Source organism: Nelumbo lutea, chromosome 7, assembly GCF_056320005.1.
Source record: "Nelumbo lutea isolate HS-2025 chromosome 7, American lotus-T2T, whole genome shotgun sequence".
NCBI lineage: Eukaryota > Viridiplantae > Streptophyta > Magnoliopsida > Proteales > Nelumbonaceae > Nelumbo > Nelumbo lutea.
The window spans coordinates 20,587,297-20,607,971 of NC_142690.1; the positions used below are offsets into that span (position 1 = coordinate 20,587,297).

General features: G+C 42.8%; 2 protein-coding genes across 2 annotated transcripts; both read right to left on the reverse strand.

The window, feature by feature from the left end:
• Positions 1-7,276: 7,276 nt before the first annotated feature.
• LOC148845539 (putative germin-like protein 2-1) lies at positions 7,277-8,284 on the reverse strand. Its single transcript, XM_088955408.1, has 2 exons — positions 8,167-8,284; positions 7,277-7,827 (listed from the first exon to the last, which is right to left on the reverse strand). Exons 1-2 carry the CDS (start codon positions 8,282-8,284, stop codon positions 7,277-7,279), a joined length of 669 nt encoding a protein of 222 aa, XP_088811534.1.
• A 3,543-nt stretch (positions 8,285-11,827) lies between these two features.
• Positions 11,828-13,165, reverse strand: LOC148845540 (putative germin-like protein 2-1). Its single transcript, XM_088955100.1, has 2 exons — positions 12,979-13,165; positions 11,828-12,622 (listed from the first exon to the last, which is right to left on the reverse strand). Exons 1-2 carry the CDS (start codon positions 13,094-13,096, stop codon positions 12,072-12,074), a joined length of 669 nt encoding a protein of 222 aa, XP_088811226.1. The 5' UTR covers positions 13,097-13,165; the 3' UTR covers positions 11,828-12,071.
• Positions 13,166-20,675: the final 7,510 nt, after the last annotated feature.

Genomic DNA, 20,675 nt, shown 5'->3' on the forward strand with positions numbered 1-20,675 from the left:
ATTGTTTTTTCTTTTAAGAGAACATTTACTTGTTCAAGACTATTCTCCTAGAATAGGATAAATTATACACTTTCCAACTCTTAATTAAGCTTGCTAATAACAAGACCAAGTAGCTAAGGTCCAATTTGGTTTGCGGGAACAGAGGTCTAGAATCAAAATCGGAATGGTCCAATTGTTAAGGGGTTGGATAAAGCAAGAAAGTAATGATGCTGAATTCAAACAAGCAAGCAAATCTAGAAGGTTATACAGGCAATTCAAGAAAGAACCAACAATGGCAACTAGATAACTCAAATGCATATTAGAACCATAATGTACAATACCACAAATTTTGAGAATCTTTAAGCAAAATATATCCCTAGAGATCAGATACTTTAGCTATCATCATAATAAAAGTCTTAAGTTCCATTTATATGTTAGAAGTCATTTTGAAGTTCAGATCTTCAAAGGGTATACACTAACACTCTAACATGCAAAAAAACTCATTTCTTCCTCTCTTCTCCTATAATACCCTACTTCCTAAGCCAAAAGGAACAATAACTTTCAAGAGGCGCATGATCCCAATTAACATCTAATCACATTTGCTCTCTAGAGTTTCCACCCAGTCATTCAGCTCAGCTAGGAACTTCTTCGGCTCCCTTGCACGGCATGCTTGGACATCATCATTGCACATATGTGAAGTAACCTCTTCTGAGGGGTTGATGGGAATGACCCATTTGAAAAGACCACAAGGCTTGACATTCGACTATTTTCCCTGCATGACATGAAGTATCATTTTTAAGACAACTAGGAACAATGGCCATGTTGCGAAGAAATTGACTTTATCATAACACTTACAACTTTGTGAGGGCATGTATAAAACATATTTTGTGGGTTCGAATCTGTCTCAGAAACCCTAATGACATACTTCTTCTGACAATCACAAAACTTTGTCTCAAGCATCAGATTACTTGGTGATTGCAAAGTGAAAGTGGAGTATTCACTAATTTCTACAATAAAGAACAAAAACTCGTGACATAATCTATCGAAAAAGAAAGATTTGTAATCCTGGTTAATGAACAAAAAATGAAAAACAAAGACAACTATAATATTTGTTGGTGGAAGCACTCCCTGGGAGGAGCAGAGGAGACAGATGGAAACTAGAAGTTGCTGCATGTTGGAAGTGATGATAGGTAGGCAGTGTTGCAATCAAATTCAGGGGGCTTCAGTGATAAGTTGTAATGATGCATTATCAAAATGGTGCATTGAATTCTTTGAATGGGTGATTTGTACCCATTCAAGTCTAATAATAATATGCGGTCTGACTTGTACCCACTGATAAATTGGTGCAAGAACAAACTGGAAACTTGTAAACTTTTATATATTCTATTAGGCATATTTTGTTCATTTTATATGTCGTTCAATGGGGTCAGACATTAGAGTTTCCAGTCACATTTGGAAATAACACTTCCAATGTAAAGAATTATGGTGCAGCAGGGGTGGGGAATCTACAATATTCAATTGAACAAAACAAAGTCACAAAGTTTGAATTGTGACCTTGTCGCATTATGGGGTTGGTGACTGTTCATCAAACTGTTTCAATTGAAGGGTATGATTTAACGACATTTTAGTTGAAGGGTATGATTTAAATTACAAATTGTTCATCAAGTTGTGACTATAGACGAAACTGTTATGCTTGATGACCAAGCCGTATTCTTTTGAAAGGCATGCCTTGGACTGAAATGACTGTAACTTGGACAAAACTCGTCTAGGTGTGATAATCCTAATAGAACTACAGATGAAGTGAAAAAGGAAACCAAGGGATAACTCCTGATATTGGTCACTCACCGAAGTAAGAACTTACAACTGAAACTCGTGAGGATGAAATCCCATGCGACTAAAACTCATGAGGAAGAATTCCCTTGCTATTGTAATTAGTCACAAAGGAGAAATCCCTTATTGGAAGGGAGAAATTGATTGCAAGAGAGGTGAGAAAACATATTACTCAAAAGAAGGTTAAAAGTGTCCGAAATCTTATTGTAAGGGTAGTATGGGGATTAAACAAAATTGCAATGACGGATTTGGGACGAAATACTAACAGAAGGGGATCTTTGTCTCATGGTCATAGTACGGGGGGGGTCTTTATCACAGACCCCATAGTACAGGGGGGGTCTTTATAATTTAACCTTATTTCAACTGTGATCTTGTATGGTTCATGGTGCAGTTGCTTGTTTACTAGGCATATTCACTTTAGTATCCCCATTTGAAGCAACTCACTAAGGTTGTGTTTGATACCATTGTTATTTCTTCATAAAACATTTGAGGTTGATCAATAAAAATTATGGAGAAATATTATGGATGCACAGATGCAGAATTCTGAATTCCAGCCCCTCCCCCTACAACTAGCCCTCTCCCCCCCCCCCCCCTATAAACCACATCCTGCCGGTGAATTTGGGATCAATTGACGGTCAGGATGCATTCCCCTGTACTCTCGGCCTAAAAAATTCTGATATCGACTGATTGGTACTCCCTAAAAATTAATGCTAAAATATGAGTTGTCATGTCACATAATTAAACAGAAGCGTTTTGGATTGAATTTGAAATATAAAATTTGGTGTTTGAACTCTAAACAGCAATGGTCAATCCCTACACGTTTTTTTTTTCAGTTGAAGTGACTCTCTTGTGTAATATAACATCTCATCTCTCTCATCAATTTTTAATAATCAATCCGAAAACGTTCTAGGAAGAAACTGCAATAATGGTGCCAAACGCAACCTAAGACATTAGGTAATAGTGTTAAATATGCATCATCACATCTTTTTATTACATTGTGAATGTGATTATGCACATCTAATCATCCTTTTCTCTATTTTTAACAATAAATAAATACAAAAACGGTGTTGAGCATTGAGACGGGTATTGAAGCCAAGACGCCTATCTTACGGTTAATGGTGTATTTGATCCAATGGACGTTGATTGCTTGCTTCCAGATGGGGATAACAAAGATGCACATCATACATTTGGTGACTTGTAGTTGTACACCTATATCTGAAATCACTTTTATTGATCCAATGGATAGTAATGTACCATATCGAATTTATGTGCCACGCAAGACACTAACTCTAGATCATTCATCATTTATTGAAACATGTAGTTGGAGCAAGAAATATATATCCTCTCCTCTGGTTGTATGCATAGTTTCTTATACATGCATCTTAGTTGTATTTACGATAATACATTTTTGACTTTGTCTTTTCCGGTGAGGTGACCGGGTCTTAGGTAGAATGTGGCCCGTAGGCTTTGGAGTGACTAGTGGTCTACTCTTTTTTGACTTTGCCCGTGCCGGAGAGGCGACCGGGTCTTAAGTAGTAATGTGGCCCGTAGGCTTTGGAGTGACTAGTGGTTTACTCTTTTCTGACTTTGCCCGTGCTGGAGAGGCGACCGGGTCTTAAGTAGTAATGTGGCCTGTAGGCTTGGCCTGCATCAGCTTCGTAATGCCGGTCACCTACTCCTACAAGAAGCTACTAGGGGCTCGACCTTCGGGGGCAGCACTACTAACTTTAGGTTGCCAGCTCACACGGGAGCCTTGGAAGGCTCGACCAGTAAGGGCGCCTATGTAGTCAGTTGGCCGCCAATTCCCGCGGAAGCCACGAAGAGCTCATCTTTGTAGGGGGTACCTTGCGGAGAGGACTGATGTGGCATTATCTGAATTGAAAGTAAGGTTGGTAGAGCTACTTAGTCCCTCCCTGCATAGTCTCTGAGTTCATAAAAAATGTAAAATATAAAGCGATAGCTTCAATTTCTAAAAAGTGAGGACTTAGTTTTGGCAAGATGAGAACTTAGCTTTTGTAGGATGAGAACTTAGCTTTTTGTAGCGTGTTCCCACAGATGGCGCCAATTGATGTAACCGTTTTCGGCCACGTACCAATGTTTTGTGATGTAAAATTTTTGGCTAAGTACCTCGTTATTTGACCCGGTGGTGGCGTGCCTTAGTGATGAGCTACTTGGTGGTGAACTGCCTACTGGCAAACTGCTTAGTGGAGAACTGCCTAGGGCGAACTGTCTGGTGGCGAACTACCTGGTGGTGAGCTCCCTGGTGGCAAACTGCCTGGTGGCGAATTGCTTGGTGGTGAACTGCCTGGTGGCAAACTGCCTGGTGGCGAACTGCCTGGTGGCAAACTGCCTGGTGGCAAACTGCTTGGTGGCGAACTGCCTGGTGGCGAACTGCCTAGTGGCAAACTGCCTAGTGGCGAACTGCCCGGTGGCGAGCTGCTCGGTGGCGAACTGCCTGGTAGCGAACTACCTATTAGGCGGCCGGTGACTTAGAGAATGCTGGAGCTCCCTGGTGCGGCGCAATTCGACTGCCCTCAGCATGAGGTGGTCTTCCTTCCTTTGTAGGTAGTGGGAGCTGAGGGACCTGTAAGAACTTCGTCTTTTCCTCCTCTTTGTAGGTGGCGGGAGCTAAGGGACCTGTGAGAACTCCATCTTTTCCTCCTCTTTGTAGGTGGCGGGAGCTGAGGGACCTCCGAGAACTCCATCTTTTCCTCCTCTTCGTAGGCGGCGGGAGCTGAAGGACCTGCGAGAACTGAATCAGAGGTCCCGGGGGTATTTTCCCGGTGGGGGCTCTCCGACGCTTAAGTTAGCACTCTTATTGTAGAGAGCTTTGAAGATAATATGAGAGAGCTAGAGAGCAGGGTTACTTCCCTTTTTTCATCCCCCTCCCCTTTGGGGGGTGATGTCTTTATATACCGGAGTCCTCGCAGGTTAGGTGGGTGAAAAGCCTCCAAACGGTAAGACTCGTCGCATCCTGTCAGAACCGAGGTACGGTGGTGAACTCCTCGACGTCATCAGGCTGGCGCTTGTGTCAGGCGGCCAGGTCGGCGCATGGGCCGGGTTGTCAGGGGGGCGCCTGCGTTAGTCGGCGGGTCAGTGTCTAGGCTAGGTCGTCAGGTCGGCGCCTGTGTCAGTCGACGGGTCAGTGTCTAGACCAGGTCGTCAAGCTGGCACCTGTGTTAGTTGGCGGGTCAGTGTCTAGGCCAGGTTTGTCGGTGGGCGCCTTATGGGCGGCTTGGCCGGATCATGCGCTAGGCTGGTCCAGGTCGGCTAGGTCGCGCAGGCCGCAGGCCGCACGCAGCTCGCGCAGGCGCGCGTCAGGCCATGTGCAGGTCGCGCCAGGTCGGCCAGACTGGTGCCCGAGTGGATCACCAACTTCGTAAGTTTGTTGGTTGGGTGTTTTCCTAGTTGTCACGAGGTGCCACGTGTTACAATTTCACTGGAGGGCCAAATCTGCCATCATCAAATACCATGTTAAATTGTCAAGGAATTGTTCCAATCATTGTTTAGGAAACTGGACCAAACCAGTCGGTTCGACCAGCTGAATTGTGACCGTGGCCTTTGACCGGTTTGGTTACACCCCAATACTTGTAGTTGCTAAAAACCTAATGAAAACCGATTGACTGACCAATTTAATTGGAAAACCGGTGAACCAGCTGTCCCGATTTCATGAAATTGCTTGGGCCCTAGAATAGTTGAAATTTTAATTATAATAGGGGTGGTGAGAATCAAACACTAGCTCACTTAACTAATGCATGTCAAATTGTGAAGGAATTATTCCAATCATTGTTTAGAAAACTGGACCAAACCAGTTGGTTGGACCAGTTGAATTTTGACCTAGGCCCTTGGCCGGTTTTGTTACATCCCAATAACTGTAGTTGCTAAAAACCCAATGAAAACCGATTGACCAACCAATTTAACTGGAAAATTGGTGAACCAGTCCTGATTTCATGAAACTGCTTGGGCCTTTGAATAATTGAAAATTTAAAAGTGTTGGACCAGTTGAATTGTGACCCAGGCCCTTGGCTGGTTTGGTTACACCCCAAAAACTGTAGTTGCTAAAAACCCAATGACAACCGATTGACCGACAAATTTAATTGGAAAACTGGTGAACTAGTGCTGGTTTCATGAAACTGCTTGAGACCTTGAATAATTAAAATTTTAAAAATGTTTAATAAGACTTTCATATATTATTTAATTACTACTAATTCATCTCTTTATTTATATTATTTAATGGCTCTTTATTGTATATATTACTTTATTACATACATGTTTTAAAGAAAATGTACACTAGTCATTTGCTTTAAAAGTTAAGAAATTTGTCATTCACCCATCACATTAAGTATATTAAAAGCTGTAAAATATATTATATATATAATATTTGCATGTCTTGTAGTATATATACATTAATGCCATGTCATCATAGTTTGACTTTTGGTTTGACTACGATTGAACCTCTGACCCATTAAACTCTCCTTTTTCTGGTTTTATGTTTGGTCCAATTCTCTGAACATTGGTTCAAATCCCACCTTAACATAACCAAGCCTAGTCAATCAGCTGGATATTCAATTATATATATGGGTACAAACTGATTGTCCAGATTTGAATTTTTGAAGTTGAATTTGATCATATTGAGGATGATTGAACTCAATTTGTTTATAGCTGGATCAAATATGGATCGACCAAATCTGACATGATATTATCTGATTAATCAGTTCAGTTTTATAAAGCCAATGTGAATTTGTACTCCAGTTCGGTTTTGCAATGTGTAATCCTATAAGAATATGTCTGAAGACGAAAATTTGTTTTTCTGACATTTTTGCTTTCAAAATGGGAAAATTTAGCTTATGATAATGGAAGTATACTTTGAACTCAAAGTTACTCAATATGATAAATAGATAGGATCCGATCTTGAAATTCTTGTTGCACCCATCACAATCAAAGGTAATACAAAATTTATCAAAGTAAATCGGAACCAAATTTGCATTCGTATATTTTGAAGAAACTTGTGTTTACCTTGATATAATGATATATATGCTTTTTGCACTTACCAAACGCAGCCTAATTACTTAAATCCAAATGCATGTAAATGCAAATGACGATACTTTGAAGAATTTCTCTCTCTTAGCACCATTACATGTATTGATTAGTGGCAGAGAGTACCAAGACCATTTAGTGGGTATGTCTCTCGTCCTAATTTCAAAATTGGAAAAATCTATGCTAGAAAATTAAACATTATACCAACCAAAAAGGTTTTGGTTACCCTTTTTGATGAAAACCCACCTGATTGGTTACACTTTTGTCTGTCTTCAGTTTTAGACCATGAATCAAACAGAAAGCCATAACTATTCATTATTAAAATTAACCTTAAGGCGACGGAATCGGAGATAAAAAAGAAAAAGAAAAATAATCGCATTATTAATTATAGTCTTTAAGAATGGTTACAGCCTAGTAGTAATGTTTTATTTTAGTTATTGTCCATCCAGAACTGAGCTTGAAGGTAATCAATTACCTTCTTGTCAACTTGGAATGCCTTTGCAAGAACATCATCTTTGATGGGTGGGTTGGCTCCAAACACAGCATTAGCAATGGTGATTGTACCAGGGTTCTGACTGCTCAAACCGGCAAAGGCAACCGCATTGGTGTGCCCCACATTGAACTGGAAGTGAATGAGACCTTCAGGAAACACGAACACATCTCCCTTGTTCAGGACCTTGGTGAAGAGGCGATTGTCCGGGTTGGAGGTGACGAAGCCCACGTAGAGTCTGCCCTCCAACACAACCAGAACCTCTGTGGCGCGGGGGTGGGTGTGGGGCGGATTGAGACCGTAGGGAGCATAGTCTATGCGAACCAAGGAAATGCCAAGAGTATTGAGACCAGGTAGTTGCATCACATTTACTGGAGTGACTTTGGATCCAACAGGGTTGGATGTGTTTCCGGGCTTGTCAAGTCCAGAAAAGAAGAAATCGTCTGCTGTTGTGTAGTTTGGATTCTTGCAGAACTTTCCATTCACAAACACTGTTCAGAAAACAATAACAAAATTGTCAGTCAATAAGAGCTGATAGCAAAGAATGAAAAACATTTGTATATAGGTGCACTGCCTTTGGCATGGTTTTAAAAAACCGGACCAGAAATGAAACCGTTTTCGCCACTGCTTCCTGGGTGAAATGGTCCGACCATCCCACTTGATTGGATGGTTTTGGGGTCCAAAACAAGACCCAGAGCCATGACCCAGACCAACCGGTCTGACTGTCCAGTCCGGTTCATGATTTTTAATCCAAGGTATGTATTGTGTGTAAGAGATAGAAGAGAAAGAATGGGCAAGCAGAGCCATTAAAGTGTACATGCATGTAGTACCATGAGAGTCACTGTCCTTGATGGCAACACAAAAGTCTTGCAAAGGACTTGGGTCAGAGGCTAAAGCTTGAGAGCAAAGGGCCAAGAGGACAAGCACTGCAATCATCCTAGGACTCATTTTTCACTACTAGCAATATTGAAGTCTTGACAGAACAAATGAACAAATTGCTTGGTTGATGGGTTGAGAAGGTTGGGAAGAGAACCGTGCTATTTATAGAGTGAAGCCAATGAAATGGTGTTGTATCTTCTGATCTGGTCTCCGCGTGTAATCCGGGATTGGATTAATTGTTTATTGGAATTAATTACAAAGTCCACAACTGCTCTCATTTCTTTGAAATCTTGTTCTTAATTTGGACACTTTCTCAAAGAATAATGAGAGTAAGAAACAGTCATCTCATACCTACCGATATATTTAATTACTTCTCAAAAACATGGCACATAGTTTTATTGAACAAAGATTTTGATACATGTAGTAGATATTTCCAAGTTCATCAACTATATCCTCTAATAGGATAACCTTGACTCTGCTCTGCTCTGCTCTGTTCTGTTAAGAAGGTGGGGATTACTTGACTTTGACTCTGCTCTGCTCATCAGATCGATTAAAATAAGAGTTCAACTGTAGCACTATCAATTACCTTAATAGGATAACCTTGAACTTTTAAAAAGGGGTATTTGAGAAATGGTCAGAAACTCTAGCTTCTTTGTTTTCTTTTACTGTGTTGCTTAGAAAAACAGAAGAAAATTCTGATGATTTTATCAATCAATGTAAAGCGTGGTCTACAAGTCCTTTGTTTTTTTTTTCATTAAAATATAAAAACCTCCCCTAAGTTTTCTGATAATCATAAAAACTTTTCCTATATTTTCATTTTAACAAAAAACTCCCTTGTGTTTTTTAGAAAACATGCAACTACCTCCCTTCCTAGAGAGAAATGCCGATCTAATGTATTCATTTTTTTAAAATGCCTATCAATTTAGATATTAGAATACCCTCCTCCAAAACACTGTTCCTTTCCTTTTCAAGAACCGAAAACCAGAGATGTCGACGTCTTTGTGCGTGTTACTAGTGGTGAGGTCGGTTCGGCGAGTTCACTCGGTTTCTCTCCAAAGAAGGTCGGAGAAGATATTGCCAAAGAGATAACGAAAGAATGGCTACGAAACTCACTATACAGAACCGAAGAAGGTCGATGGCCGTTCTTGTTATGAAGGCCCTCAAAGAGCCTGAACGGGACCACAAGAAGACCAAGAACATTAAGCACACAGACGACTTTTCTGTTGATGATGTTATCGAGATTGCTAGAATTATGAGGCCTAGATCGATGGTGAAAGACTTGCCTAGGACTGTGAAGGAAATTCTCAGCACCTGTGTTTTCGTCGGCTATATGGTCGCAGTAGGAGATCACTGATGGTGATGTTGAGGCTCCGCCAGATGAGAAATTAAAGTTAAGACTCGCTGGTTCACTACATTTTTGTTTTTTCCCATCATTTTTACTTATCCTACGGATTTTTCATTTTGCTATTCTTTCTTAAATATTGTCCGAAGTTAAAACAAGTGAAAACATTATTTGAAGAATTTGTTAGATCACTCTCGATTTGTATGTTTGTTATTTAGGGTTTGGATAATATAATGTGGTTTTGGAAAAGACTAGAAAGTGAGAGGAGAGAGAAAGGTAGAGAGAGGGGGAATGGAAGGATGGGGAGTTCTCTTCACCACCTCTGGTTATCATTTACTGGGCGAAGAAGATAATGTATTTTCAAAGAATAAATGTACTAAATAATCAATTTTCATCTGAAATGATGATGGGAGGGAGGTAACTATATGTATTTTCAAAATTATAAGGGAGGTTTTTGTTCAAGTAAAAATATAGGGGAGGTTTTTATGATTGTTATAAGGGAGGTTTTTGTTCAAGTAAAAATATAGGGGAGGTTTTTATGATTGTCATAAGTGAGGTTTTTATATTTTACCACCTTTTTTTTTTTTTTCTAAACAACATCAGCTTTTTTTTTTCCAAAAGCTAATATTATTTAGACCATTTAATCAGAATTCATGATTTTGGACCGTTTCCAAAATGATATCATCTGTTGAAACCTCTATTGCCTAAGAAAGAGTTATCATGTAATAGGTGGGGTCAGGCGCAATTGTGATGATTAAGGTTATGTTTGGGATTGCTTAAGTTAAAAATAAGAGTTTATTCGAATAAACATTTATTTGCATTTGGCACCCAACTTTTATGAGTGTTTATTTTTTAAAATAAACATTTATATTGGGCGTTTGGTAGCCTTTTGTCTAATAAGTACTTAAATAAGCATTTGTGACTATTTTGTCCTTCATTTTCTTTCAAATTTTTAAAAATATCCTTTGAAAGCACTTTTAATAAACTATTTTGATAAAAACACTTTCTGAAAGTACTTTCATAAAAACAGTTTTATGTAAAGCATTTTATAAAAGTACTTTTATAAAATCCAAATAGGGATAATTTTATAAGTAGTATTTTAAAATTCAACTAGGGATAATTTTGGAAGAAAAAAATTGAATAAGATTTTATTATATAAGCACTTAAAAAAAGCTGAAAATTTGGGCTTAAAAAATGAGCCCTTATTTTTAAAATAAGCACTTATTTCAGGCTTTTTTCCCAAATACTAATAAGTGCTTAATTACCTAAATAAACACTTAGTTTTAAGTACTCCCAAATATGGCCTAAAAGATGGATGGCTAATATGAACGTTGTTGGGTATGTATGCAAAAATTGTACTATAAGCAAAAAATTGGATACATTATTCTGAGTGTAGAGTCTCAAGGAACTATCTAACTTAAAATCTTAAGCTATGGTAGGTTTTTATGTTTTTTAAAATGTCTTTTCATGTGAAATCACATTGGGCTTGAAGTGTGGCCAAGCATAAGCCCACTTATAACTTGTGCTGAAATTAAATCAATTATAATGATCAAATATTTGATCACTTGGTCAAATAAGCTTCAATACCATTTGAAGGAATCACTCAACCTAAAATCTTAAGCTGTAAGATTAAGTTCCTATTCTCTAACATGCCCCTCACGCGAAAGCCTATAAGAGTTGAAGTCTGGACAAATTTAGGCCCAATTATACCTTGTGCTGAGATTTAGTTAATTATAATAGGGGTGGTGAAAATCAAACACTAGCCCACTAAGCTAATACCATGTCAAATTGTCAAGGAATTGTTCCAATCATTGTTTAGGAAACAGGACGAAACCAGTCGGTTGGACCAGTTGAATTGTTACCCGGGCCCTTAGCCAGTTTAGTTACACCCCAATAACTATAACTGTAGTTGCTTAAAACCAGTTGATTGACCAATTTAATTGAAAAACCGATGAACCAGTCCCGGTTTCATGAAACTGTTTGGGCCTCTAAATAATTGAAATTTTAAAAGTATTGGACCAGTTGAATTGTGACCAAGGGCCCTTGGCCAGTTTGGTTACATCCCAATAACTGTAGTTGCTAAAACCTTAATGAAAACTGATTGACTGACCAATTTAATTGAAAAACTGGTGAACTAGTCCCGGTTTCATGAAACTGCTTGGGCCTTTGAATAATTGAAATTTTAAAAGTATTTAAGACGACTTGAACCCATGACCGTACACTAAGAGACTTGAACCTTAGTCATTTGCATGCATTTACATCACTTCATATGAAATTCAAACTGTAAACAAGCTGAGCCAATATAAATCGGCCCATGTTTCTTTATTTTCTAGTGGGAAACAAACAGAACACATATACATAATTGTTTAAATTGTTATAATTAAGCATCACATATATTTAGAACAGATACAAACACTAATCGTATTATCATAATCTTCATGAACTTGGAACAAACTCCATTATTGGTGAAGGAATAAAAAGTATTCTTATTGGGAGTGGTGGTTGTTTTTAGTTTTAGTTATTGTCCATCCAGAACTGAGCTTGAAGATAATCGATCACCTTCTTGTCGACCTGGAATGCCTTTTCAAGAACATCATCTTTGATGGGTGGCTTGGATCCAAACACAGCATTAGCAATGGTGATTGTACCAGGGTTCTGACTACTCAAACCGGCAAAGGCGACGGCATTGGTGTGCCCCACGTTGAACTGGAAGTGAATGAGACCTTCAGGGAACACAAACGCATCTCCCTTGTTCAGGACCTTGGTGAAGAGGCGATTTTCGGGGTTGGAGGTGACGAAACCCACGTAGAGTGTGCCCTCCAACACAACCAGAACCTCGGTGGCGCGAGGGTGGGTGTGGGGTGGATTCAGGCCGTAGGGAGCATAATCTATGCGAACCAAAGAAATTCCAAGAGTATTGAGACCCGGTAATTGCATCACATTTACTGGAGTGACTTTGGATCCAACAGGGTTGGATGTGTTTCCGGGCTTGTCAAGGCCAGAAAAGAAGAAATCGTCTGCTGTTGTGTAGTTTGGATTCTTGCAGAACTTTCCATTCACAAACACTGTTCAGAAAACAATAACAAAATTGTCAGTCAATAAGAGCTGATAGCAAAGAATGAAAAACATTTGTATATAGGTGCACTGCCTTTGGCATGGTTTTAAAAAACCGGACCAGAAATGAAACCGTTTTCGCCACTGCTTTCTGGGTCAAATGGTCCAATCATCCGGTTTAATTGGATGGTTTTGGGGTCCAAAATTAGACCTAGATCAACCGGTCCAACCGTCCAATACGGCCCGATTTTCAAAACCATGACTTATAATGCAAGGTATATATTGTGTGTAAGAGGTAAGAGATAGAAGAGAAAGAAAGGAAAATAATGGGCAAGCAGAGCCATTAAAGTGTGCATGCATGTAGTACCTGGAGTCTCGGTGTCTTTAATGGCAACACAGAAGTCTTGCAGAGGACTTGGGTCAGAGGCTAAAGCTTGAGAGCAAAGGGCCAAGAGGACAAGAACTGCAATCATCCTAGAACTCATTTTTCACTAGTTAGCAATATTGAAGTCTTGACAGAACAAATGAACAAATTGCTTGGTTGATGGGTTGAGAAGGTTGGGATGAGAGCTGTGCTATTTATAGAGTGAAGCCAATGAAATGGTGTTGTATCTTCTGATCTGGTCTCCGCGTGTAATCCAGGATTGGATTAATTGTTTATTGGAATTAATTACAAAGTCCACAACTGCTCTCGTTTCTTTGAAATCTTGTTCTTAATTTGGACACTTTCTCAAAGAAATAACGACACTAAGAAACAGTCATCTCATACCTACCGGTATATTTAATTACTTCCCAAAAACATGGCGCATAGTCTTATTGAACAAAGATTTTGATACATGTAGTAGATATTTCCAAGTTCATTAAGTATATCCTGTCAAAAATTTCCCCAAACTTAGGAAGGACTTCAAGCATGATTTGTGTGTGTCATCTGTTAATAAGGTGGGGATTACCTGACTTGACTCTGCTCTGCTCATCAGATCGATTAAAATAAGAGTTCAACTGTAGCACTATCAATTACCTTAATAGGATAACCTTGAAATTTTAAAAAAGGGTATTTGAGAAATGGTCAGAAACTCTAGTTTCTTATTTTTCTTTTAATGTGTTGCTTAGAAAAATAGAAGAAAATTCTGATGACTTTATCAATCAATTTAAAACATGGCCTACAAAAGCTGATATCAACATCAGCTTTTTCCAAAAGCTGATATCAGAATTCATGATTTTGGACCTTTTACAAAATGATATCAGCTGTTGAAAAAAATGTTGATGGGTGAGAAGGTTGGCATTCGAACTCTTCTATTTATAGAATGAAGCCAACGAATTGGTCGTCTAGTGCCTTGTGGTTTCCGCATGCAATCCAGGACTAATTAAACACCCCAATTGTTTATTACAATTAATTACTCATTCTACAACTGCTCCCATTCCTTTGAAATATTATCCAATTAATTAATGACAGTTAGAAACAGTTATCTACTCATGTCACACCTACAAACTTGCTTTCCAGAAGATTTTCATTCATTTGAAATTATCAGATTGTTCAAGTATATATATACTAATGAATATACCCATTGATTTCTCTTAGAACCCTTAATAATTCAAAGAGGATTTATTTAATCTGAGTAGCTGGAGATTACTTGAGAGTTCAGAACATGTGAACACAATAAGGACGACCATGTCAGTCTTAATTCCCATGCTCTAATCAGATTAATTAAGATAGAAGGGAAAACTTTTATTCATCCTAAAAAAGAGGAAAAGGTCCTGTTCATGTTATGCGATTCTTTGTTTCTGAAAAAAATTAATGTTGTACTTTGGCAATATTAATTGCTTTATATGTTTTATATGCTTTATTTTTATGGTTGATATAGTATTGGTAAGAAAATTAAATTGATAAAGATGGATTAAAATGTCTTTTTTTCTCCTTAATTGGTATTAGTGGTAATGTGGTATAACTTAGTGGTAATTTTCAATAGCGTTAATTAATAGGATAATTAAATATGAAATATGCAGGAGTGTATAGAGGCTCCGAAGCTCAAAGTTTGCATACCTCCGTTGTCGGGGGGCAGGGGGCTCTTATAGTCACTTCGTGTACTCGTCCCGAGGCCCTTGTCAGATCGGGTATGATTACCCTTGTGCTTGTCAATTCGGCCGTCGTCCTCTCTGCTGAGACAGAACCGTTACTGCCTAACCGTCTAACTGGAGATGGCGGTGTCAGTGGCGGTGGCAGGTGGCCGTTTAGAGTGCTGCTGCCAAACGTCAGATCCCAAGTCAGTCAGGCGTGGCGCCCTCGGGCACGGACTTCCTTAGTGTCAGGCATGGTACGATTTGTTTGGTTTTGGTGCCCAGAAGGTGATGCGAAGTGCTGAGCGAGGCGGTCTTGAGCTCGGAGGTATCTATAGGGCAGGTCAGTTCGGCGAGGTGTATCCCGAACTGTTACAGGTGGGTCAGTTCGGCGAAGTGTATCCCGAGCTGTTACAAGATGGGTCAGTTCGGCGAAGTGTATCCCGAGCTGTTACAAAGTGGGTCAGTTCGGCGAAGTGTATCCCGAGCTGTTACAAGGTGGGTCAGTTCGACGAAGTGTATCCCGAGCCGTTACAAGGTGGGTCAGTTCGGCGAAGTGTATCCCGAGCTGTTACAAGGGTCAGTTCGGCGAAGTGTGTCCCCTTGTTCCTGCCTAGGCTTGGCCCCTTTTGCCGAGCTGTTGTTTCTGCCACGTGTCACATAATAGAGAGGTCGGGCCAAATCTTCCTTCATCAATTCCCCCCCACTCCTTGCGCCGGGGGTCTTGCCATGGTGCGGGGAGTTTTCGCGAGGTAGCTGGTGGATTTGTCCTGTCCTTCGAACCTTCACTACATGAGACGCTTTTGCTAGGGTTCTTTCGGTTTCCGAGAAGGCTGGAAACGTGCTTACTCAACAACGCTGGTGGTTGTGACCGCGCGTTTTAAATTTCAAACCAATTCGCGCCACTGGGACGTGACAGCAGATCATTTCAAAAAGGCGCGCCACTGCTGTACGTGCGCGGGCGACTGTGAGGGAGACGTGCGGCGCGTCAGTTTTGAAAAGACGCGTGTCGAAGCGACGTCGGTTTCAAAAAGACGTGCGCTGACATTTTGCTTTTTTTTCGGAAAGACGTGCGCCAATCACGTCTTGACCTTAAGGGTTGTGCGGTCGGTAAGAACGTGGGCCGTCGGATCATCTCCGGTCTGCACGGTTGATTCTTGGTTACTGTAGCTATAAATAGTGGGTGACCCCGGTTGTTTTGTCATTTCTGCGGTTTGTCTACTGAGTTCGTGTCCAATCTTTCAGCTCACGTCCAAGTCTTTTCCAGCTCGCGTCAAGGTTGGTTATACAGTCTTCACGGTTCTTTGGTTTTTCTTCAAACTTTCCGGTGAGTACTTTCTTGAATTCGTCTTTTCCCCAATGTCTAGTTTTGATAGCTCATACGATTCTTCGAGTAGGGCCGATGTAGGTTCCACCAATCGAGCCGTGTCCCCAGACTGCCTCAGTGATCCTGAGGTGGAGTTTGAGGACTACGAACCAGTAGGTCGAGTCGCTTCGGGCAGTTTGGCGTCTACCTCCCGCCGAGGTCGGATGCTAGACCGGTTTGGCCCTTCGACCATGACGCCTGAGGGGCTTCAATCCATACTTCTGTCTTACAATCTTCCTGGGGGTACACATATTTTATTCCTTCGGGTAGCTTTCCTTGGGAACACGGTCCCGACGAGATCGTGATTTTTCGAGAGCAGCTCGCTGCAGGGTTGCGACTTCCTTTCCATCCCCTTCTCGTCGAAGTCATAAACCACTTCGGTGTCACCATTGGTCAGCTTCATCCGAACTCTATTCGAAACCTGGTGGGGACAATTTCCCTTTTTTGCGAGCAGAACTTTCCCTTAGACTTAGAGATATTCTCCTCTATCTTGATGCTCAAGAGACAGGCGGGTTCTCTTCCTGGGGGGAGACGGGCGTATTACCTTTTCTCCTCTCCAGGGTTTCAAGCTTCTGCACGATCTTCCTAATAAGGTCCCGGCTTGGAAGCGGGACTACTTCGGTGTGCGAAGTGCACAAGGATGGCCCTTTCAGACCGGGTGGGGTGAGGCCGCTCCCGATTTGGGCGTAGCTCTTGATAAAGAGACGGTGAAGGGTCTCCGGCAATGGGCACGGCAAGGCTTAAAGTGCCACCACTACTTAATGGAGGCCAAGCTTATTGCAGTCGGCTTGAGTTCGGGTAGGTTTCTAGCTATGCGGTTTCTTGCTTGCTTTGTTCTTTCATTTTTTTCTGATGTCGAACTCGTTTCTGTAGGTGTGATGGACGCGGAGAGAACTCGTGGGGGGCGTTTGTTCCAAGGTATGAAGAGGAGGAAGCGGGTTGCCAAGCGAACTCGTACCGAGCTGCCCCTGGATGAGGAGCCCCAAGCCCCAGACCATACGCCAGAGGATCTGCCTAGGGAGCCCGAAGTGACTCCACCGGTGCACGAGACTGCCGGGGCGCCTTACGCTGAAACCACTCATACGGGCGCTCCTGCGTACTCAAGTGCTCCTGCTCACTTCGGGTCTACTCATACGCGGGCTGGGCCCTCAGGCTCGGGAGCTCAAGGGGAGTTTAGGAGCGTGTTGACTCCGAACTACGCTCTTCAGAAGAGTAGGGAAGCTACTTTCCCCGAGGAGGTCGCAGTGTGGACCGATCTTCCCTTGAATCAGGTCACTTGCCGCGCCGTAACACATGCCATGGTGGTAAGTTAGATTCTATCTTCCTTTTTTATTCTGTTGCTTCTGCTGTCATTTGCTCACTTGTATCTTTTGGTAGGTGAATTCTTCGATTCATGCCTTGGCGGCCCAAGTGGAGAGGAGCTCGCGACAGGCGCGAGCTGCTGAGGCTGCCGCTCATGCTACTGAAGAAGCCTTCCGTGCTGCAGAGGCAAATACCCGGGCTGCTGAGGCGGCTGCTTATGCTGCTGAAGAGGTTGCTCGCGTCGCGATGGCCAGACAGGCGAGGTCTCAGCATGACGCCGAGGCCATGGGGGTAGTTAAGCATATGGCGGACTTGAAGTTGGATTTGCAGCATCAAATCGAATATCTTCAGGAGGACATCAGGGAGAGAACACAGATTTTTTCCCAAGGCATTGAAGACGCCAAGAAGAAGGCAGTTGAAGACTACATTGCCTCCCCGCGCTTTGACGATCTGATGGTGGACTCTTACAGGAGGGGATTCAAGTTGAGCCAGTGGATGATCCGGAATACGTACCCCGACCTCGATGTAAGTGCTATAACCACTTCACGTATAACTTAGTAGATGGCCAATGCTGTCGATGGCGAGCCGGACTCTGAAGGAGAGGCAGGGCCTTCGGGTGTTGTTGAAGTGCCTTCCGATGGCGAAGAAGTGGCTCCGGGCATGTAATTTTTTTTTTTTTGCCAATGTACTGTTTCTTGCAATGGAGTGTCTTTTTCCCCTTGCTCATCTTCCCCGAGCTGTTTCTTTGCCGGGTTTTTAAATTTCCGTGGTCTTTTATGCCGCGAGCTGATTTTTTGCCGAGCTGATAATGTGCTGTCTACGCCGAAGTTCCTCGGCTTGCCTTGTGGCACATAGGGCCTGATTTCGTCCACTTCGCTAGGTGGTTTATAGGTAGTATCGCCTTAAGTTCACAAGGTTTCGAGTTCGTATGCGCCCCCGAGCGTTGTTTTTACTTTATAGGGCCCTTCCCAATTAGGTCCAAGCTTGCCGATGTCGGGTTCGGGCACCATAATCTTACGGAGGACCAGGTTGCCGAGGTTGGTGCGTAACTCGACTCCGTTCGTCCGATCGTCGTATGTTTCTAATCGTAACGTTGGTATTTCGATTTCCGCCAGGATCACTGCTTCAGTGCCGTAGGTGAGGTTGAAGGGGGTTTCTCCCGTGGCTGCTTTTTCGGTCGTTCGGTGAGCCCATAAGACACTTGGTAGCTCTTCGGCCCACAATCCCTTAGCTCGATCCAGACGTGCTTTCAGTCCGCGCTGGATGGCTCTGTTCATTACTTCCGTCTGACCGTTTGCCTGCGGGTGCGCGACTGACGTGAAATTTTGCCGAATCCCCATGTTCCGGCACCACTCTTGGAACTTGATATCCTCGAACTGTTTGCCGTTGTCGGAGATTAGAACCCGAGGTAACCCGAATCGACATACTATGTTCTTCCAAAAGAAGTTCTGTATGTTTCGAGCCGTAACAGTTGCCAGAGGTTCGGCTGCTATCCCGTCTATCAGGAAGCTCGCGAGTGGATCGATCCAGCTCGGCTCTGCTTCTAAGACGGGAGCGACCTCCTCTGTCTCCCTGAGAATACTAGGCCGAGGTAGGTCCTCTATGTACACAGTTCTCATATTGTTGTGACTCGTACTGGCTAACCGGGACAGGGCGTCGGCCTCAGTGTTTTCTGACCTCGGGATTTGCCTGATGATGTGTGACCGAAAGTTGAGCAGGGCTTCTTTTACTTTGGCCAAATATGCGATCATGGAGAGATCGCGTGCTTCGTATTCGCCGGTAACTTGGTTTACCACGAGCTGAGAATTGCTGCAGATGACCAAGTGTTTTGCCTTCACCTTTCGCGCTAGGTCCAGCCCGGCGATCAGTGCTTCGTACTCTGCCTCCTTGTTGGATGTCGCGAACTCAAAGCGTAGTGCGTATTCTACTTTTGTGCCGCTCGGGCCGCACAAGACTATTCCAGCTCCGCTGCCTTACCGGTTCGAGGAACCATCCACGTGAAGGATCCAGAGCTCCTCATCCCAGTTCGCGCTTCGCCTGACCAGGAGAGATGCCACACTGGCTGTTACTTCACGGGGTTCGAACTCTATGGGCTCAGGAGCTCCGGGTTCGCCCGAACTGGGGACTTCGGGCTCGACCTGTGGGGCTTCGTGGCTGAAAGTGCACTCGGCGATAAAATCTGCCAAAGCTTGGGCCTTGATAGCGGTTCTCGGTTTGTATTGGAGGTCGTACTCGCTGAGTTCGATGGCCCATTTCGTCAGTCGACCGGAGACTTCGGGTTTGAGTAAAACTTGTCTCAGAGGTTTGTCAGTTAGGACGATGACGGTGTGAGCCTGGAAGTACGGGCGGAGTTTTTGAGCTGCTATTACTAGGGCGTATGCTAGTTTTTCTATCTCCGGGTACCTTGCCTCTGCTCCCTGCAAAATTTTACTAACATAATATATGGGTCGTTGGACCCGGTCTGTTTCCTTTATCAGTACCGAACTGACCGCCTCGTTGCTCGCCGAGAGGTACAGTTCTAAGACCTCGCCCACCTCGGGCCGGGCTAAGGTTGGCACACTAGCGAGGTAACCTTTTAATTCGTCGAACGCGAACTGGCAGTCCTGGGTCCACTCGAACCCTTTGCCTTTGACTGCCTTGAAGAAGGGTAGGCAGTGGTCTGCTGACTTAGACAAGAAGCGGCTTAGAGCGGCTATGCGGCCGTTTAGCCTCTGAACCTCTTTAAGTTTTCGAGGTGGTTTCATATCTAGAATGGCTTTCATTTTGTCCGGGTTGGCCTCAATACCGCGCCGATTGACAATGTAGCCTAGGAACTTGCCCGAGGTGACGTCGAAGACACACTTGTTGGGGTTCAACTTCATGCTAAACTGACGCAGGATTTGGAAAATAGAATCTAAGTCTTGTATTAACTCTTGTGAAAACTGAGTCTTGACGACCATGTCGTCTACATAGCACTCTATCTTCGTACCAATCAGGGGCCGAAATAGCTTTTTTACAAGTCTTTGGAAAGTCGCCCCGGCATTTTTTAGTCCAAAGGGCATGACTTTGTAGCAATACAGGCCGAACTCGGTTATGAAGCTGGTTTTTTTCTCATCGGATGGGTCCATCCTAACTTGGTTGAAGCCCGAGTAGGCGTCCAGGAAGCTTAGCAACTCGTTTCCCGAGGTCGCGTCCACTAGGCGATCAATTATGGGGAAGGGGAAGCAATCTTTCGGGCAAGCTCGGTTCAGGTCGGTATAGTCGACGCACATGCGCCACTTGCCGCTTGCCTTTTTTACCAACACCGGGTTGGCCACCCAGCTCGGGTAATGGACTTCCCTTATGAAGTTTGCTGCGAGGAG

Coding starts and splice junctions, on each gene's coding strand:
- LOC148845539 (XM_088955408.1), bottom strand. CDS start 8,284: ATGAGTCCTAGGATGATTGCAGTGCTTGTCCTCTTGGCCCTTTGCTCT. Junction 7,828..8,166: donor CAAGGACAGTGACTCTCATG/GTACTACATGCA, acceptor TTTTCTGAACAG/TGTTTGTGAATGGAAAGTTC.
- LOC148845540 (XM_088955100.1), bottom strand. CDS start 13,096: ATGAGTTCTAGGATGATTGCAGTTCTTGTCCTCTTGGCCCTTTGCTCT. Junction 12,623..12,978: donor TAAAGACACCGAGACTCCAG/GTACTACATGCA, acceptor TTTTCTGAACAG/TGTTTGTGAATGGAAAGTTC.